The 21429-nt window shown below is 47.3% G+C and overlaps 1 protein-coding gene across 1 annotated transcript; it reads left to right on the top strand.

The window, feature by feature from the left end:
- Positions 1-18295: 18295 nt before the first annotated feature.
- Positions 18296-20158, top strand: LOC123122864 (senescence-specific cysteine protease SAG39). Its single transcript, XM_044543227.1, has 2 exons — positions 18296-18836; positions 19238-20158. The coding sequence occupies exons 1-2, from the start codon at positions 18380-18382 to the stop codon at positions 19816-19818; spliced, it is 1038 nt and encodes a 345-aa protein (XP_044399162.1). The 5' UTR covers positions 18296-18379; the 3' UTR covers positions 19819-20158.
- Positions 20159-21429: the final 1271 nt, after the last annotated feature.

Raw genomic sequence — 21429 nt, 5'->3', positions numbered from 1 at the left:
CTTCCGAATTACGCCCCTTGATAACCTACACCGGTTGAAGGGTTTTCAGAGTGCCCGGCATGAATGTTTTGCTACAGACTGATTACATCAACGACAGACGATTGATCACTTCAATTACTCCTCCTCTAACATGGTATCACACTAGCTCCACCAATATGGGCAGCTTATTCATTGAGTCGGACAGCTCAAACGCATTTGAAGCTCTAAATCTGGAGGAATTCCTAGCCCAGGAATCAGCCATCTTGCTGGAGTGCAATGAACTGGGGCTGGACTTCTCCCAATACGAAGTAATGAAATGCTCCCGTGAAGCTAATACCGTAGCTGATTGCGTAGCAAAATTATCTCATTCTAGTAAATCCTAAATCCTCTGAGGTTTGGGAAAATATAACCTCGGACTTTATTTCTCACATTATTGTAAATGACCTCACGATTATATGAGAAATAAAGTTTACCTGTCAAAAAAATAATATAGATGGGCGACAACATTCTTGTCACAGACTTTACAACCAACACAATATGCGAAGTTGCAAACCATCTCACTATTGACATTTGCATTTGCCTCATTTAGAAATATGCTAGATATGTCTAGTTTGCCTTGATTGGTTTATTTTGCAAGCACGCTTGTTATGTTATTTTTCCGTATTAAGTTTATTCTAAAATTGCATGATATTCCAACATACCCTGATTAATTGTATGTAAGGAACTTGAAGGTGATTTATTTTGCTTTCGTAGTTTTTATTAACCTAAATAATCACCTCCTCTTTATTTACCGGTAATAAGAGTTACATCATCTATGAGAAAAGGGATTAGGGAAGGAGGAGCATCCTCCATATTTTGCTTTCGTAGTTACGTGACCGTTATGTACACGGTTAACATAAGCATCAAAGGTGCCTCCCTTTATGCAAGTGCTTAGTGACGTAGCAATACATCTCATTCTCTCTGGTAGCACTTGAGTATAAACTTTCTCTTTGAGCTTACTTAAGCAGAAACATGCAGTGGCCGCACGTTGACGTTGCGCCCACAAACCTTAAGCTTCAACTGGACAACCGATCGAGCAAAGCTCGATGGGGTGGCTAGCATGTCAGGTGTGTGTGCAACCCATACGTACGTGGATCATTCCTGGCCGCAATTCTGGTCATTTGATGCCTTCTTCTGTTAAGCAAATACAGCACAAAGTTGGAGGCAGATCACCACCACGGAACGAGGCAATGGCCGTTCCATTCATCGAGAGGAGTTGCGTAGGCGCGGTGGGAACCGAAAGAGCGGCTCACGGTTGCACGCAGGAGCACGCACAGCCGCCGCCGGCGACCCGGACGGAATCTTATCTGCAGCGTTCGTAGTCGTAGCGGACAAACTATGGTGAGCTCGGTAATTAGGGTGACGACTTTGGGCGCCTGGCCCCGCTGTTCTTAAATGCACACGAAGGTGCCCGTCGCATCGATTGGGCACTGATTGCGTACATGAACGGAGATCAGATACCCCGACGCTGACATCCATCCTTGTGCGCTGTGGCCTGTGGCCGGCATACTATATGCATGTCTCTGTTGGATAGGAACGATGATGATTATGTACATTACATGCGTGGACAGAGCGTCCACCTTGTACGAACCGCATCGGTGAGTACACACTCAGAACGAAGGGATCCCATAGAGAACCAGTTCAGCTGTCGTGGAATTCTGAAATGTTTCATGGATGGATAAGAGAGAGCGTCCCTCCAAGAGATTCCAGCTTCCATGGCCACCCACACGAATCCATGGAGCATCGCAACCGCCAGCAGTGCGTGTATATATGACTATGACCCCGCGTTCCCGTCCTCAACCTCGGGCGGAATCACAGGAATCACTCGCGATTCCATCACGGATAGCCGGCGGCTCACGGCAGCCACGCCATCAGTGGAGGTGGAGCAGGCAGCAGAGCCCAGGGGAGAACGATCTCCGCGATAGCGCGACGGGCGCGGCCGGCGGCGCGCATGGCCTCCGTGTTCCCGCACGTCCCGCTCGGTCAAAAAAGACGCGCGGCAGCGATCGACGTCATATGTTCGTTATCTAATCAATGCGGCGATGTCCGGTAGCTCGATAGCTGCAGAAAAACTGTGCGCATATATGCCTGTATGTATCATGTTCGTTATATAATCATCTCTGTAATCAATGGGAAAAATGTCCATTAGCTCAGACAGCGGCAGCGAGTTATGTACATATGTGTGATGTAGCCGCTGGGACCTTTCTTCACGGCTCTAGCTGCTCTCTGTTGGGGCCCTCCTGCGGTCTCAGTCTGTGAGTGAAGTGTGTGTGACTGCCCTGCTCCATGGAATTCTCGTTGGTTAGGCTAGTCTGCCAGTGGTCACAAACAGTTAAGCGTACCGAACTTGATGACTGAAATGCGGTTCCGATGACGGCCATCGTAGCGACCAGTGTGGCTCCGACAGCGTGTGCTCCGTGCTCTGCCCCGTGGTACTCCCACAGCGCTGCTCGGGTGTAAACTCTAGCCACCGCGATCTCACCTTCTCCTGTGTGGTGGCCAAAGGACATTCTTAGACTAAGCCTGCATTGTGGATAGAGGCGGTGGAGCTATCCCCTCCACCATGGGGGAGACAAGGGAAGTGACCAGGGCCAGACCCCCCTCGTATCATAGTTGGTCCTCTCTTTTTTCGAAAATAGAGGAATCCCGTCGGCCTCTACATGGACGATGCACACAATCATTTATTATTAATTACTGATAATGCCAAATAAATCAGTGGTTTGTCCGATCTAATGTTTTGTAAGAGCATCTACAGCCGGGCACTCCAAATCCCCCTCATACGCCCGGGCGGACGGCCCAGTCAGTGACCGGTAAAAAAAAACAGACCTAGATGGGCACCTCAAACCGGCCTCAAACACTATGGCTGACCGACACCCCGCATAACCAGCCCAAATATGGGCTGGATATGGGGAGGTCCGGGCGCGTCGGCCACGTCGGACCCGACCCACGCTTGCCCACCGATTCCACATACAATTGTTCACATCCGATCCCCGGACCAAACCCTAGTCACTCCACCCCTTTCCCCTCCATTATATCCCCCCAAGCTCCCTCCCGGCGATCGTCGGCCTTCTCCGGCAAGGCGGGCATTGGATCCTAGTCCTACACCTCCAGATCCGTCGACCCCAAGCTGACCCCGAGGAGGAGATGACCGTCTGGCTTGCGCTTCGCCACTCCCAGGAGGAGACCGCCCGATGGCAATGCTCGGACTCCTTCCGTCGGAAATCCATCGCGTCAGCCCAAATGGTGCATGTATCCGCCACTAGGTGTGGCATCGCTACCTCACCGGAGGCGGTGTGGTCCGTCTGGCGTCCGAACGCGGTGGCAAACGTGCAATTGGTGCGCCTAGGCAGAGGAGGCACCATGGGCCTCGTCTAACGCAACATGGTGCGGTGCGCCCGCCGTGCGAGGCAGCGGGCGTGGGAGGCGGCGACATCCCTCGCGGCGGTGGACATTGGCGAGGCGAAGTTGCATTCTCCGGCGCCCCGTATGGTGCACGAGTCTGGGCGCCGCAACCGCGTCGTGGTGGATGTCGTTGGCTCGTCCGAGGACGGATCCATCATCGATCCGACGTCCACTAGCACTTTCAGGGTTCCGGGCTCCGACGAGGAAGAGTATGGCATGGGAGACGGCGGCGCCTTAAGTCCCGTGAGCCATCTCGTGTCCCATGTCCTACTCTACCTCGCCGGTGACCGTAAAAACACTCTAGGGAGCGTGGCCGGCCTACGGACATGGGCACGGCGGAGCTGGACAAGCTTCGCCTAAGATTAGGTTTACGTTGTATGTAATAGTATGGATTTGAGGTTTCTAATTTGAGGTATCCGGTTGTGGAATGGATTATTTGAGGTGTCACTGTCCGTGGAAGCACCTGGGTATTGAGAAGGGGTTGAGTTCATCTTGAAGGCAATATGCCCTAGAGGCAATAATAAAGTTATTATTTATTTCCTCATATCATGATAAATGTTTATTATTCATGCTAGAATTGTATTAACCGGAAACATAATACATGTGTGAATACATAGACAAACATAGTGTCACTAGTATGCCTCTACTTGACTAGCTCGTTGATCAAAGATGGTTGAGTTTCCTAGCCATGGACATGAGTTGTCATTTTATTAACGGGGTCACATCATTAGGAGAATGATGTGATTGACTTGACCCATTTCGTTAGCTTAGCACTTGATCGTTTAGTTTACTGCTATTGCTTTCTCCATGACTTATACATGTTCCTATGACTATGAGATTATGCAACTCCTGAATACCGGAGGAACACTTTGTGTGCTACCAAACGTCACAACGTAACTGAGTGATTATAAAGGTGCTCTACAGGTGTCTCCTATGGTGTTCGTGGAGTTGGCATAGATCAAGAATAGGATATGTCACTCCGATTGTCGGAGAGGTATCTCTGGGCCCTCTCGGTAATGCACATCACTATAAGCCTTGCAAGCAATGTGACTAATGAGTTAGTTACGAGATGATGCACTACAGAACGAGTAAAGAGACTTGCCGGTAATGAGATTGAGCTAGGTATTGAGATACCGACGATCGGATCTCGGGCAAGTAACATACCGATGACAAAGGGAACAACGTATGTTGTTATGCCGTTTGACCGATAAAGATCTTCGTAGAATATGTAGGAACCAATATGAGCATCCAGGTTCCGCTATTGGTTATTGACCGGAGACGTGTCTCGGTCATGTCCACATAGTTCTCGAACCCGTAGGGTCCGCACGCTTAAAGTTCTGTGATGATCGGTATTATGAGTTTATATGTTTTTATGTACCGAAGGTAGTTCGGAGTCCCGGATATGATCACGGACATGACGAGGAGTCTCGAAATGGTCGAGACGTAAAGATCGATATATTGGACGACTATGTTCGGACACCGGAAGTGTTTCGGGAGGTTTCGGACATATACCGGAGTACCGGTGGGTTACCGGAACCCCCCGGGGAGTGTAATGGGCCTATTGGGCCTTAGTGGAGAAGAGGAGGGGCGGCCAGGGCAGGCCGCGCGCCCCCTCCCCCTCTAGTTCGAATTGGACAAGGAGGGGGGCGGCGCCCCCCTTTCCTTCCTCCTCTCTCCTTCCCTTCCCCCTTCTCCTACTCCTACTAGGAAAGGAGTCCCTTCCCCCTTCTCCTACTCCTAAGCCCTCCTCCTTGGCCGGCCGCCTCCCCCCTAGCTCCTTTATATACGGGGGCAGGGGGCACCCCTTGGACACAACAATTGATCATTGATCTCTTAGCCGTGTGCGGTGCCCCCCTCCACCATAATCCACCTCGGTCATATCGTAGCGGTGCTTAGGCGAAGCCCCGTGTCGGTAACTTCATCAACATCGTCATCACAGCGTCGTGCTGACAAAACTCTCCTTCGAGCTCTACTGGATCGTGAGTTCGCGGGACGTCACCGAGCTGAACACGGAGGTGCCGTACGTTTGGCACCGAGGATCGGTCGATCGTGAAGGCGTACGACTACATCAACCACATTGTTATAACGCTTCCGCTTATGGTTTACGAGGGTATGTGGACGACACTCTCCCCTCTCGTTGCTATGCATCACCATGATCTTGCATGTGTGTAGGATTTTTTTTTGAAATTACTACGTTCCCCAACAGTGGTATCAGAGCCAGGTTTATGCGTAGATGTTATATGCACGAGTAGAACACAAGTGAGTTGTGGGCGATACAAGTCATACTGCTTACAGCATGTCATACTTTTGTTCGGCGGTATTGTTGGATGAAGCGGCCCGGACCGACATTACGCGTACGCTTACGCGAGACTGGTTCTACCAACGTGCTTTGCACACAGGTGGCTAACGGGTGTCTGTTTCTCCAACTTTAGTTGAACCGAGTGTGGCTACGCCCGGTCCTTGTGAAGGTTAAAACAACACTAACTTGACGAAATATCGTTGTGGTTTTGATGCGTAGGTAAGAACGGTTCTTGCTCAGTACGTAGCAGCCACGTAAAACTTGCAACAACAAAGTAGAGGACGTCTAACTTGTTTTTGTAGGGCATGTTGTGATGTGATATGGTCAAGGCATGATACTATATTTATTGTATGAGATGATCATGTTTTGTAACATAGTTATCGGCAACTGGCAGGAGCCATATGGTTGTCGCTTTATTGTATGCAATGCAATCGCCCTGTAATTGCTTTACTTTATCACTAAGCGGTAGCGATAGTCGTAGAAGCAATAGTTGGCGAGACAACAACGATGCTACGATGGAGATCAAGGTGTCGCGCCGATGACGATGGTGATCATGATGGTGCTTTGGAGATGGAGATCAAAGGCACAAGATGATGATGGCCATATCATATCACTTATATTGATTGCATGTGATGTTTATCCTTTATGCATCTTATTCTGCTTTATTTGATGGTAGCATTATAAGATGATCTCTCACTAAATTTCAAGGTAATGTTCTCCCTGAGTATGCACCGTTGCCAAAGTTCGTCGTGCCGAGACACCACGTGATGATCGGGTGTGATAAGCTCAACGTTCATCTACAACGGGTGTAAGACAGTTTTGCACATGCAGAATACTCGGGTTAAAGTTGACGAGCCTAGCATATGCAGATATGGCCTCGGAACACTGAGACCGAAGATATGCAGATATGCAGATATAGTAGATATGATCAACATAGTGATGTTCATCATTGAAAACTACTCCATCTCACGTGATGATCGGTTATGGTTTAGTTGATATGGATCACGTGATCACTTAGATGATTAGAGGGATGTCTATCTAAGTGGGAGTTCTTAAGTAATATGATTAATTGAACTTAAATTTATCATGAACTTAGTACCTGATAGTATTTTGCTTGTCTATGTTGTTGTAGATAGATGGCCGGTGCTGTTGTTCCGTTGAATTTTAATGCGTTCCTTGAGAAAGCAAAGTTGAAAGATGATGGTAGCAATTACACGGACTGGGTTCGTAACTTGAGGATTATCCTCATTGCTGCACATAAGAATTACGTCCTGGAAGCACCGCTGGGTGCCAGGCCTGCTGCAGATGCAATTGACGACGTTAAGAACGTCTGGCAGAGCAAAGCTGATGACTACTCGATAGTTCAGTGTGCCATGCTTTACGGCTTAGAACCGGGACTTCAACGCCGTTTTGAACGTCATGGAGCATATGAGATGTTCCAGGAGTTGAAGTTAATATTTCAAGCAAATGCCCGGATTGAGAGATATGAAGTCTCCAATAAGTTTTATAGCTGCAAGATGGAGGAGAATAGTTCTGTCAGTGAACATATACTCAAAATGTCTGGGTATAACAATCACTTGATTCAACTGGGAGTTAATCTTCCGGATGATAGTGTCATTGACAGAATTCTTCAATCACTGCCACCAAGCTACAAGAGCTTCGTGATGAACTATAATATGCAAGGGATGGATAAGACAATTCCCGAGCTCTTCGCAATGCTAAAGGCTGCGGAGATAGAAATAAAAAAGGAGCATCAAGTGTTGATGGTCAACAAGACCACCAGTTTCAAGAAAAAGGGTAAAAGGAAGAAGAAAGGGAACTTCAAGAAGAACGGCAAACAAGTTGCTGCTCAAGAGAACAAGCCTAAGTCTGGACCTAAGCCTAAGACTGGGTGCTTCTACTGCAAACAGACTGGTCACTGGAAGCGGAACTGCCCCAAGTATTTGGCGGATAAGAAGGATGGCAAGGTGAACAAAGGTATATGTGATATACATGTTATTGATGTGTACCTTACTAGAGCTCGCAGTAGCACCTGGGTATTTGATACTGGTTTTGTTGCTAATATTTGCAACTCAAAACAGGGACTACGGATTAAGCGAAGACTGGCTAAGGAAGAGGTGACGATGCGCGTGGGAAATGGTTCCAAAGTCGATGTGATCGCCGTCGGCATGCTACCTCTACATCTACCTTCGGGATTAGTTTTAGACCTGAATAATTGTTATTTGATGCCAGCGTTAAGCATGAACATTATATATGGATCTTGTTTGATGCGAGACGGTTATTCATTTAAATCTGAGAATAATGGTTGTTCTATTATATGAGTAATATCTTTTATGGTCATGCACCCTTGAAGAGTGGTCTATTTGTGTTGAATCTCGATAGTGGTGATACACATATTCATAATGTTGAAGCCAAAAGATGCAGAGTTGATAATGATAGTGCAACTTATTTGTGGCACTGCCGTTTGGGTCATATTGGTGTAAAGCGCATGAAGAAACTCCATACTGATGGACTTCTGGAATCACTTGAGTATGAATCACTTGGTACTTGCGAACCATGCCTCATGGGCAAGATGACTAAAACGCCGTTCTCCGGAACAATGGAGCGATCAACAGATTTATTGGAAATCATACATACTGATGTATGTGGTCCGATGAATATTGAGGCTCGCGGCGGGTATCGTTATGTTCTCACCTTCACAGATGATTTGAGCAGATATGGGTATATCTACTTAATGAAACATAAGTCTGAACATTTGAAAAGTTCAAAGAATTTCAGAGTGAAGTGGAAAATCATCGTAACAAGAAAATAAAGTTTCTACGATCTGATCGTGGAGGAGAATATTTGAGTTACGAGTTTGGTCTTCATTAGAAACAATGCGGAATAGTTTCGCAACTCACGCCACCCGGAACACCACAGCGTAATGGTGTGTCCGAACGTCGTAATCATACTTTACTAGATATGGTGCGATCTATGATGTCTCTTACTGATTTACCGCTATCATTTTGGGGTTATGCTTTAGAGACGGCTGCATTCACGTTAAATAGGGCACCATCGAAATCCGTTGAGACGACGCCTTATGAACTGTGGTTTGGCAAGCGACCAAAGTTGTCGTTTCTTAAAGTTTGGGGTTGCGATGCTTATGTGAAAAAGCTTCAACCTTATAAGCTCGAACCCAAATCGAAGAAATGTGTCTTCATAGGATACCCAAAGGAAACTGTTGGGTACACCTTCTATCACAGATCCGAAGGCAAAACATTCATTGCTAAGAATGGATCCTTTCTAGAGAAGTGTTTCTCTCGAAAGAAGTGAGTGGGAGGAAAGTAGAACTTGATGAGGTAACTGTACCTGCTCCCTTATTGGAAAGTAGTTCATCACAGAAACCAGTTCCTGTGACACCTACACCAACTAGTGAGGAAGCTAATGATATTGATCATGAAACTTCAGATCAAGTTACTACTAAACCTCGTAGGTCAACCAGAGTAAGATCCGCACCAGAGTGGTACAGTAATCCTATTCGGGAGGTCATGTTACTTGACCAAGGCGAACCTACGAACTATGAAGAAGCAATGGTGAGCCCAGATTCCGCAAAATGGCTTGAGGCCATGAAATCTGAGATGAGATCCATGTATGAGAACAAAGTGTGGACTTTGGTTGACTTGCCCGATGATCGGCAAAGCCATAGAGAATAAATGGATCTTCAAGAAGAAGACTAACGCTGACGGTAATGTTGCTGTCTACAAAGCTCGACTTGTTGCGAAAGGTTTTCGACAAGTTCAAGGGGTTGACTACGATGAGACTTTCTCACCCGTAGCGATGCTTAAGTCTGTCTGAATCATGTTAGCAATTGTCGCATTTTATGATTATGAAATTTGGCAAATGGATGTCAAAACTGCATTCCTGAATGGATTTCTGGAAGAAGAGCTGTATATGATGCAACCAGAAGGTTTTGTTGATCAAAAGGGTGCTAACAAAGTGTGCAAGCTCCAGCGATCCATTTATGGACTGGTGCAAGCCTCTCAGAGTTGGAATAAACGTTTTGATAGTGTGATCAAAGCATATGATTTTATATAGACTTTTGGAGAAGCCTGTATTTATAAGAAAGTGAGTGGGAGCTCTGTAGCATTTCTAATATTATATGTGGATGACATATTGTTGATTGGAAATGATATAGAATTTCTGGATAGCATAAAAGGATACTTGAATAAGAGTTTTTCAATGAAAGACCTCGGTGAAGCTGCTTACATATTGGGCATTAGGATCTATAGAGATAGATCAAGACGCTTAATTGGACTTTCACAAAGCACATACCTTGACAAAGTTTTGAAAAAGTTCAAAATGGATCAAGAAAAGAAAGGGTTCTTGCCTGTGTTACAAGGTGTGAAGTTGAGTCAGACTCAATGCCCGACCACTGCAGAAGATAGAGAGAAAATGAAAAGTGTTCCCTATGCTTCAGCCATAGGCTCTATCATGTATGCAATGCTGTGTACCAGACCTGATGTGTGCCTTGCTATTAACTTAGCAGGGAGGTACCAAAGTAATCCAGGAGTGGATCACTGGACAGCGGTCAAGAACATCCTGAAATACCTGAAAAGGACTAAGGATATGTTTCTCGTTTATGGAGGTGACAAAGAGCTCGTCGTAAATGGTTATGTCGATGCAAGCTTTGACACTGATCCGGACGATTCTAAATCACAAACCGGATACGTGTTTATATTAAACGGTGGAGCTGTCAGTTGGTGCAGTTCTAAACAAAGCGTCGTGGCAGGATCTACATGTGAAGCGGAGTACATAGCTGCTTCGGAAGCAGCAAATGAAGGAGTCTGGATGAAGGAGTTCATATCCGATCTAGGTGTCATACCTAGTGCATCGGGTCCAATGAAAATCTTTTATGACAATACTGGTGCAATTGCCTTGGAAAAGGAATCCAGATTTCACAAGAGAACCAAGCACATCAAGAGACGCTTCAATTCCATCCGGGATCAAGTCCAGGTGGGAGACATAGAGATTTGCAAGATACATACGGATCTGAATGTTGAAGACCCGTTGACTAAGCCTCTACCACGAGCAAAACATTATCAGCACCAAGACTCCATGGGTGTTAGAATCATTATGTAATCTAGATTATTGACTCTAGTGCAAGTGGGAGACTGAAGGAAATATGCCCTAGAGGCAATAATAAAGTTATTATTTATTTCCTCATATCATGATAAATGTTTATTATTCATGCTATAATTGTATTAACCGGAAACATAATACATGTGTGAATACATAGACAAACATAGTGTCACTAGTATGCCTCTACTTGACTAGCTCGTTGATCAAAGATGGTTGAGTTTCCTAGCCATGGACATGAGTTGTCATTTTATTAACGGGGTCACATCATTAGGAGAATGATGTGATTGACTTGACCCATTTCGTTAGCTTAGCACTTGATCATTTAGTTTACTGTTATTGCTTTCTCCATGACTTATACATGTTCCTATGACTATGAGATTATGCAACTCCCGAATACCGGAGGAACACTTTGTGTGCTACCAAACGTCACAACGTAACTGGGTGATTATAAAGGTGCTCTACAGGTGTCTCCGATGGTGTTCGTGGAGTTGGCATAGATCAAGAATAGGATTTGTCACTCCGATTGTCGGAGAGGTATCTCTGGGCCCTCTCGGTAATGCACATCACTATAAGCCTTGCAAGCAATGTGACTAATGAGTTAGTTACGGGATGATGCACTACAGAACGAGTAAAGAGACTTGCCGGTAACGAGATTGAGCTAGTTATTGAGATACCGACGATCGAATCTCGGGCAAGTAACATACTGATGACAAAGGGAACAACGTATGTTGTTATGAAGTTTGACCGATAAAGATCTTCGTAGAATATGTAGGAACCAATATGAGCATCCAGGTTCCGCTGTTGGTTATTGACCGGAGACGTGTCTCGGTCCTGTCTACATAGTCCTCGAACCCGTAGGGTCCGCACGCTTAAAGTTCTGTGACGATCGGTATTATGAGTGTATATGTTTTGATGTACTGAAGGTAGTTTGGAGTCCCGGATATGATCACGGACATGACGAGGAGTCTCGAAATGGTCGAGACGTAAAGATCGATATATTGGACGACTATGTTCGGACACTTGAAGTGTTTCGGGAGGTTTCGGACATATACCGGAGTGCCGGGGGGTTCCCGGAACCCCCCGGGGAGTGTAATGGGCTTATTGGGCCTTAGTGGAGAAGAGGAGGGGTGGCCAGGGCAGGCCGCGCGCCCCTTCCCCCTCTAGTCCGAATTGGACAAGGAGGGGGGGGGGGCGGCGCCCCCCTTTCCTTCCTCCTCTCTCCTTCCCTTCCCCCTTCTCCTACTCCTACTAGGAAAGGAGGAGTCCTACTCCCGGTGGGAGTAGGACTCCCCCCCTTGGCGCGCCCTCCTCCTTGGCCGTCCGCCTCCCCCCTAGCTCCTTTATATACGGGGGCAGGGGGCACCCCTTGGACAGAACAATTGATCATTGATCTCTTAGCCGTGTGCGTTGCCCCCCTCCACCATAATCCACCTCGGTCATATCGTAGCGGTGCTTAGGCGAAGCCCTACGTCGGTAACTTCATCAACATCGTCATCACGCCGTCGTGCTGACAACACTCTCCTTCGAGCTCTACTGGATCGTGAGTTCGCAGGACGTCACCGAGCTGAACGTGTGTTGAACACGGAGGTGCCGTACGTTCGACACTGAGGATCGGTCGATCGTGAAGACGTACGACTACATCAACCGCGTTGTTATAACGCTTCCGCTTACGGTCTACGAGGGTACGTGGATGACACTCTCCCCTCTCGTTGCTATGCATCACCATGATCTTGCGTGTGCGTAGGATTTTTTTGAAATTACTACGTTCCCAACACATCTTGGGGCGACAACCCTAGGTTGAAGGACCCACGTTGAGGTGGAGCCGAGCTCCATTGCGTTTGACAACAAGAAACCCTCCATGCCAGGGTGTTGGCCCTAGGCTGAAGGATGGTGGTGCTCGGACGACATTGCACGGTGGTTGTGGGATGGTGTTGTGGCAGCGGCGTCAGCCCTATGCGCGAAAGATCTGGCGCCTGGCGACGGCGTGTACAAGTTTGGTGGTTGTCGGCAGGCAGGCTCCCGATCCATGATGGAATAGGGATGCGGCGAATGCTCTTCTATTTGCACCAAGGACATTGGAGCAGTGACCTCGGGGTTATGGTGGATCTTGCATGTCGGTTCACGCCAGTATAAGGTGACAACGGCTACTTGTGCACCATGGCATGGCCGGCCTCCTGGCGGCCATGGTGATGGTATTTTGTGGGCTTACATCCCACTCATGTGCTAGTGCCACCTGGCCTAACATGGAGGACTGGCATGTGTGACTGCCGGAAGATCCTTTACAAAGATAGTGTTTGGAACACATTTCATGTCTTGGGAGTAAACCCTTGTTCTTTCCTTTTGCTGGTCGGAGTCAACAGCGGTGAACTTCATTGTTATCTTGTTGAAGACATTGTTTCAGTGCTGACGGTGGCATAGGGTGTATCCCTTCCTGAAGGCGTCGATGCGGAATAAGTCAACGTAGTCCTATGTGTTACATTGATGTCTTGAAATGTTTCTACTATAGTTGCTTTTGTTATGTAATCCACTTGTTGATAACTTTGTCATCGTTGCCTTGCATCAACTTAATAAAGATGGTTGTGTACATTATTTAATGCAGAGGCCTGGGTTTCAACCTCCTTTTCAAGGGAAAAGACTGATGACAACGATGGTGACATGCAATTTCTTCTCATTAACGCGTGTACACGTAAAAAAAGTCTTTACGCGAGAGCAATAGAGGTTGGCTTCCATGTTCCGTGAAGATCGTTTGTGGATGTGTAGTCTTGCCTGATTTTCATTAATTGGCTAGGCTATTCTCTTCCTCTTAACAAGTAGACTGATTTTGTACCTTCTGTGGCCATCACATCAAAGGAAACCTAGCCTCCCGGGTCGCATCTAGCGACTCCGGAGGCCTCCCCGCCGCCACAAAAAGTTTCTCCACCGCCGCCCTCTACACCCGTGGCCGCCAGAGGAGGCCACCAGGGCTGATGGCGGTGGCTGTGCCCTACACGCCCTCACTTTCTCCTCTCCTTCCATGCCGCTGATCTTCTATGCTTCTTCCGGCCGGTCGCGGCTCCTCCATTGGTGCTGCACTGGATGAGTTCTACTCCGGGCGCACGACCCTTGACGCAATCACTCTTTGGGCTAGTCTCTCGTCCGGTCCCGTGCCAGATCGTGAGTGGATGTACTTTGAGAATCCAAGGCAGCATCGACAACGCACTGCAGGAATGCATCGGTGGCCTCGTGATGTGGGGAACGCCCAGATCTAGCTTCCCCATGTCCGGCAGCTGCGGTGGCATGGGCGCCATGACTGCGGTTCGGTGCTATCCTGCTTGGGTCTGCTTGGGCGTCGGTTCGGGGCCTCCATCCTGGATTTCGCTTGCAACGATGTCCTCCATTGGTGGCTAGCACAGGAAGATGCAAAATCTATGAACAATAACTTGACGCAAAGTGTATGGTTGTGCAGTGGCGGCAGCGGGATTCCAGCTCATTGCATGTAGCTGCTGGGATCAAGGAAAAGTGGTGGCGACAACACATGATTGACTTCGACTTGGAGGTGCTTCTCGGGTATGCGTCTTGAGCTCTGGGGTGAAAAACCTAGGTCTGACCAACCTGGCAATGATGATGTTTTGCATCATTACCTTGCTGGAGGCATTGCTCGGATATGCTCCAACTATTCTTCAAGGTGAAAACCTAGATTCGGCCGTGGTGGTTGGATCCGACGACGGCGGCGCTTGAGCGTCGCTTCCTTCATATAGGCGTTGTTGTTGAAGAAGCTCGTTGTCCTTATGGTGTCAAAAGATAGTTGGTGCGGATATGGTTGTTGTTGTAGTTGGTAGATCGCTTCATTTTTTTCCTCGCTTAGGCATAGTTTGTCTTGTATGACTTTGCTCTTTGCCAGCGTTTTCTGTGTGTGTGTGTGCGCGTTAGCGTTGGCTGTGTGCATTATAGCTATGCAGAGACCGGCTGTTTGCTCATTTTGTTTGTATCTGCTTGATGCTTCATTTTGAGTCAATAAAATTCACCCTTTATCGAAAAACTAGTAGACTGAGGTCTATGGCAAATTCGCGAAAATGAATCACTAATATATATTTTTTGGAAATGGAGGCGTACCCCCGGCCTCTGCATCATAATGATGCATGCAGCCATCTTATTAAAGAGTCTCGAAGTAGCACAAAGTCATAAAAGTATTACAACTCGCAAGCAGAGCGAAACAAAGAAAAGAAAAGTACATGCTCAAAATCGCAACTGGTACGGCAATGTTAAGGATAAGCTCCCTAGACTCCTATCCTATTATGCGACCGCCATCCGAACCGGTTGAATATAACCCGTGCTACCATCTCCCACTGGTTGCACCTAGTAACCAAAGGCTCCCTGGAGTCCATAGGAGTGAGTAAGGACCACGTACGGATCCATGCGGTAGCTCTGAACATGACCCGCAAGAAAGATAAAGTGTTTTATCTATTAAAAATCATATCATTCCTACAATTCCATATAGCCCATAGAAGCGCACATATTCCAATCCGAATACGAGCCGCAGTAATATGCTCAACCCCAGCTAACCACGTTCCAAACAATGATTCAATGTCAACTGGAGGATTAATGTTAAAGGCTATATGGATCGTTCTCCAAAGCAATTTGGCAAGTGGGCACTCAAGGAATAGATGTTGTATTGTTTCATCATGATCACAAAAACAACAACGTGAACTACCTACCCATCGCCTCTTTATTAAGTTATCCTTGGTGAGGATTACTTGCTTGTGAACGAACCACATAAATATTTTAATGCGCAAGGGAACCTTAACCTTCCAAATATGTAACGATCTCGAGATTGGGCCAGAATTAATCAGATCCATGAAGAAAGATTTCACCGTAAATACCCCATTTCTAGCTAACTTCCAGTGTGTCGAATCCGGTTGGTCGGATAATTGAACATCTATCAATCTCCGAACCAAGTGCATCCAGGCAGTCCATCGCTCACCAACTAACGCACGTCTGAACTGAATATTCAAGGGGGTCGTTTGAAATATTGTGCCTACGTAATCGTCCTTACGTTGCACAATGTTATAAAGTGTGGGATATTGTACTGCTAGGGGCGTCTCTCCTAATCACGTATACTCCCAAAATCTTGTTGACATTCCATTGCCAACCAAGAATTTAACCCTACGAAAGAACAAGTCCTTCGTTCGCATGAGTCCCTTCCAGAATGGCGAGTCAGTTGGTCTCACGGTAACCTGGGCGAGCGTTTTCGACTGTAAATACTTATTGCGTAGAATCTGTGCCCACATATCCTCTGGCTCTGTCTCTAACCTGTAGAGCCATTTACTCATAAGGCAGTTATTCTTGAGTTCCAAGTTCTCAATACCGAGGCCCCCTGGTCCTTGGGTCGGCAAAGGATATCCCATCGCGCGAGACGGTATTTCCTCTTGGCCTCATCTGACTGCCAAAAGAATCGAGATTTAAAGAAATCAAGTCTCTTCCGCACCCTTTTCAGAATCTCGAAGAACGATAGCAGGAACATCGGCATACTAGTAAGTACTGAGTTAATCAGCATTAGCGGACCTCCATATGACATAAGATTGTTCTTCCAGCAAGTAAGCTTTTTTTTCAATTCGATCTTCGATGCACTTCCACTCTTTATTAGATAACTTACGGTGATGAATCGGTATTCCCAAATAACTGAATGGCAAAGAACCTAATTCACACCCGAACAGTTGTCTATAAGTGTCTTGCTCTTCTTTGGCCTTTCCAAAGCAGAACAACCCCCTCTTGTGAAAGTTTATCTTTAAACCAGACAATTGTTCGAAGAGACATAATGGGAGTTTCATATTTCATGCTTTTGCAATGTCATGTTCCATGAATAAGATAGTGTCGTCAGCATACTGTAAAATGAAGACTCCCCCATCGACCAGATGAGGGACTAACCCCTCCACTTGACCGTTTTGCTTGGCTTTGCCAATAAGAATGGTCAACATATCGGCCACTATATTAAATAGGAGAGGAGACATGGAATCCCCTTGTCTCAATCCCTTGTGTGTCTGAAAGTAGTGACCGATATCATCGTTAACCTTGATTCCGACACTACCCTCCTGGACCTGAGAACCCACTTGGTTCTGCCAGGCCTCACTAAATCCTTTCATGTGCATTGCATGCTGAAGGAAAGGCCACTTGACTTTATCACATGCCTTCTCAAAATCCACTTTGAAGATAACCCCATCTAATATATATGTTCAAGACAAAATTGTTCAATTGAAAAAAAGTGCCAAGCCAAGCAAAACATGTGGTTACACACACTTGCAAAAGTTCTTGGTGACATAGTCCGATCCGCAAAGTTTGCTCATTCGAATAAGTCTTATCGCTCGACTTGGCTCAACGTCTTTAGTCCAGTAAATGCTTCCGTATGAAGCTTGAGTCAAGTCTAGTCTCATACGGTGAAGATCGCCAAGCAATCATTACTCGTCTCTCCAAAACCTATTGATAATTAAGGAGAGAATAAGACAATCTATATGATTAACACAAATGGTTAAGTCGATAGCTTTATTAGGGAACGACTTAAAAAAATGCTCTCAAGAATCCTATTTTCCGATTATGTACGCCGCGATCAATGCGTAGTCTAACAATTAATTTAATAGGACTTATTTATATGCTTGTTACGAGGGGAATCTACGTGTTATTCAATCTATCTCGTCAATCTGCTTACTGGTTTCCTTCTCGGCGAATGAAACATCTATCGCTTCCTAATCTGAAACTGCCCTAGAGGCGACTGCAATGAGCAAAAATGTAACTGGCAGGCCTAAACTGCGATAAAAACACTCGAATGTGAGAGCAAGGGATCACCCATCGAATGGACAAGCTCCAAGAGAGAGGAGAGAGGAAGTGTAGCGGTGAATCAAGCATACTTTTAGCATGCATGTGCAAGGAGTTGCGCATGCGTGTGTGCGTGAGTGATGCTAGTGACTTGGAAAGGACCAGAGTCCTAATTAGCCCGTACTCCTTCCATGGCATGATGCACGACATGAAAGCCTTTTCTTCTGTTTGCTAATACAATAATACACGTGTTGGGTTACACAAATTGTATGGACTTTTTCAAAAACATTCTCTTCTTTTGCTACTCCCTCTTACAAACTAGTACTAATATACGATGTTTTAGATATTACTTTAGTGACCTACAACATCTTATATTAGCTAAGTGATCTAAAACATCTTATATTAGTTTTACAGTGAGAGTATTTCGTAATCATCACTTACACATAGGGCCAAAACTCACATTCAAAATACGTCATACGCACAACTTGCAATTTGCAATGGAAGGCAGTAGCGTGCATGCATAGCGTGTGGGAGGACGTGTACGGGTGTGAGTGAGCGAGTGACGTCGTGAGTGTGCTGCCAGTGTGGTCGTGTACATTTTTCTTAATATGCACTTGAAAATCCATGCCTAACTTTCCTTCTATATAAACCAATGCCATCCCTGCAGCATTTGGGCAAACAAGAAGCTTAAGCAACACGTAGCCTTACCACACACCCTGAGCTCTAGTAGCACACTCCCACAGGCCACAGCTAGCCATGTCTCTGCCCACGTTAATCTTCGCGCTCCTCGTCGTGAGCAGCGCCGTCGCCGCTCCCCGTGCGCACGCGGCACGGGAGCTCGCCGGCAACGACGCCATCGCCGTCGACGCTGCCATGGTGTCGAGGCACGAGAAGTGGATGGCGGAGCACGGGCGCACGTACGCGGACGAGGAGGAGAAGGCGCGGCGCCTGGAGGTATTCCGCGCCAACGCCAAGTTCATCGACTCGTTTAACGCCGCGGAGGAGAGCAGCCACCGGCTGGCCACCAACAGGTTCGCCGACCTCACCGACGAGGAGTTCCGCGCCGCGAGGACCGGCCTCCGACCGGTGGCTGGCGCGGGGAGCGGCGCCGGCGGGTTCAGGTACGAGAACTTCAGCCTGGCCGACGCGGCTGGGAGCATGGACTGGAGGGCCATGGGCGCCGTCACCGGCGTCAAGGACCAAGGCTCTTGCGGTACGTACAATCAACACGACAACACTGGCACGCACGCTACCGCAGATGCATGCAAACTAAGCTGCAGAACATTGCAAGCACCTGAACAATTACCACCTCAATCGAACTTTCTTTAGACTTATAAAAATGTTAAAAAGAATTTGCAAGTGGCAACACGCGCATGCGGTCAAACGGAAAAGTAAAAAAAATGACGTGAGATTGTACCGGGAGGAGGACCAGAGTCTACAAACAAGTCATGCGTGCACTTTTCGGTCAACCCAGACAGCAAGAGGGTCAATGCTAACTTTACTTCAATGATTGGAGTATCATTCTTAATTTTCCATTTCGGACATGTCCTAAGCTTAATTGCCTCCGTTTCATCATGTACTAATCCAATAACTTTGGGTGACATGCATATGCAGGCTGTTGCTGGGCGTTCTCGGCGGTGGCGGCGGTGGAAGGGCTGACCAAGATCCGCACGGGGCGGTTGGTGTCGCTGTCGGAGCAGCAGCTGGTGGACTGCGACGTGAACGGCGACGACGAGGGCTGCGCCGGCGGCCTCATGGACAACGCCTTCGAGTACATGGTCCGCCGCGGCGGCCTCACCACGGAGTCGTCCTACCCGTACCGCGGCACGGACGGGTCGTGCCGCCGCTCGGCCTCGGCCGCGTCCATCCGGGGGTACGAGGACGTGCCGGCCAACAACGAGGCCGCGCTGATGGCGGCCGTGGCGCACCAGCCCGTGTCCGTGGCCATCAACGGCGGCGACAGCGTGTTCCGGTTCTACGACAGCGGCGTGCTGGGCGGGTCCGGCTGCGGCACGGAGCTCAACCACGCCATCACGGCGGTCGGGTACGGCACGGCGAGCGACGGCAGCAAATACTGGATCATGAAGAACTCGTGGGGCGCGTCGTGGGGCGAGCGCGGCTACGTCAGGATCCGCCGCGGCGTGCGCGGCGAGGGCGTCTGCGGCCTCGCCCAGCTCGCGTCCTACCCTGTCTAGCCGATTCGATCAGTGGTGCACGTCACTAGCTGGCTTGTTTGGTTCGCTACGCTATAAGCACCGTACGTTCCTGACACGCTTATCCGATCGACTAAACTAGCTACTCGTAGATAAATAATCTGACATTAATTAAGATTGCGTGTGTACATATAGATGTGTAGATGATAAATAGGTACTGTAACGACGCGACCCAATCAAAGTATGTGCGGGGTTGCTTGTATTGTCGTACGTAGCTGCGTGTGATCTATCATGAAACCATGATGAATGTGTACATATTGGCTTGTAAGTTGTAACCACAGAACATGTATTGTAATGAGTATTTCACCGCGAAAATTATACAGACGATGTATTAGGTTGCGTATTTCACCGTTATATATACACTTTTCCGTTGCTGGTTTGCCATACTAGCTACGTCGACAGTGATGGTGTTCATGCTGACAGTGTGGGGTAGATCCAAAAACGACTTTATCAGCTCACAGCAGCCTAGACTAGAGCCACTGGAGCATGTCTCGCCGTTTCCGTCATGGTCTTTTGTGTGCACGACATTCACACGTCGGGCGGACAAACGACGTTGCTTTCTGCCATTAAGGAAGCCATCCTGCTCTATTACTTGACGTCCGCGAACTGGCTGGATTGGCACTGCAACAGGATCAGAAGAGCAGGGTGGGGAAGAGCCGGAGGAGGATGACTGGACGAGTCCGTTGAGATAGGACCCCTTGAGATGGAAATGGAACCCGTATGTATTCTGGCCGGTGGGCATATGAATGGCCTAGATTTGGTTTTGCAGGTGTCTTCAGAATTGACATGTTTGGCTTGGCCCGGCTAGCAAACGACAGTATTTCGCCCTAGTATTTTTTTTTTACAAATTCGGACTTGTATTGCCTTCATTCTAAATTACATTCATATCTAGATCTTTACCTCTTTATCTTTATCTTTATCTTTACCTAATAATAAAGGACGCGTCTAGCGAGCAGCCGTGCGCTCGCTAGCACTCCTCGGCAGCCGGCTGTATTAGGAAAATTTATGTCCCATCTCCTGATTAGGAAAGTCCGCTTGACTTTTGGGAGACCAAAATCGAAAAGCATCTCCCAACGCACTTCCTTTATGCTGGCCCAAGTTCTTTTTCATGTGCTCTACCATGCCAGTAATAAAGTAAAAAAGACAATTAATTGCATTTCAAAAAATTCAAAAAGCTATAACTTTTGAATTACATGTCAAAATTAAAATCCGTTTTCATCGTTGAAACCCTCGCGACGAGATCTTTAAAACTAGACCCCATTTATATATGTTTCGATGAACTTTTTTCATTGCCAACTGGTTGTACTAGATGGTGCAACTTTTATACTATGAGATGCAACTATTTTTTAAACCAACGTTTGTGCTACCGCAATCAACTATAATACTGTGTGGTGCAATTTTAGTCCTACATGAACCAACTTCACGTAATGAGCAACTTCATCTGTTGTCTCGTCCACCTGCCTAGTAGACGATGTGCAACTGCATGTGCCGCTCGGCCAACTGCTAATAGTTGATGTGCATTCCCCCCCTACCTCGTGGATGTGCATTTTCACCTCCCGCGTCTGGCTGGTGGCCGTTGGCTCGCTTGCGCTC

Source organism: Triticum aestivum, chromosome 5D (genome assembly GCF_018294505.1).
Source record: "Triticum aestivum cultivar Chinese Spring chromosome 5D, IWGSC CS RefSeq v2.1, whole genome shotgun sequence".
Lineage (NCBI taxonomy): Eukaryota > Viridiplantae > Streptophyta > Magnoliopsida > Poales > Poaceae > Triticum > Triticum aestivum.
The sequence above is the reverse complement of the archived record's forward strand: the minus strand, read 5'-3'. Positions and strand labels throughout refer to the sequence as shown.

Coding starts and splice junctions, on each gene's coding strand:
- LOC123122864 (XM_044543227.1), top strand. CDS start 18,380: ATGTCTCTGCCCACGTTAATCTTCGCGCTCCTCGTCGTGAGCAGCGCC. Junction 18,837..19,237: donor CAAGGACCAAGGCTCTTGCG/GTACGTACAATC, acceptor ATGCATATGCAG/GCTGTTGCTGGGCGTTCTCG.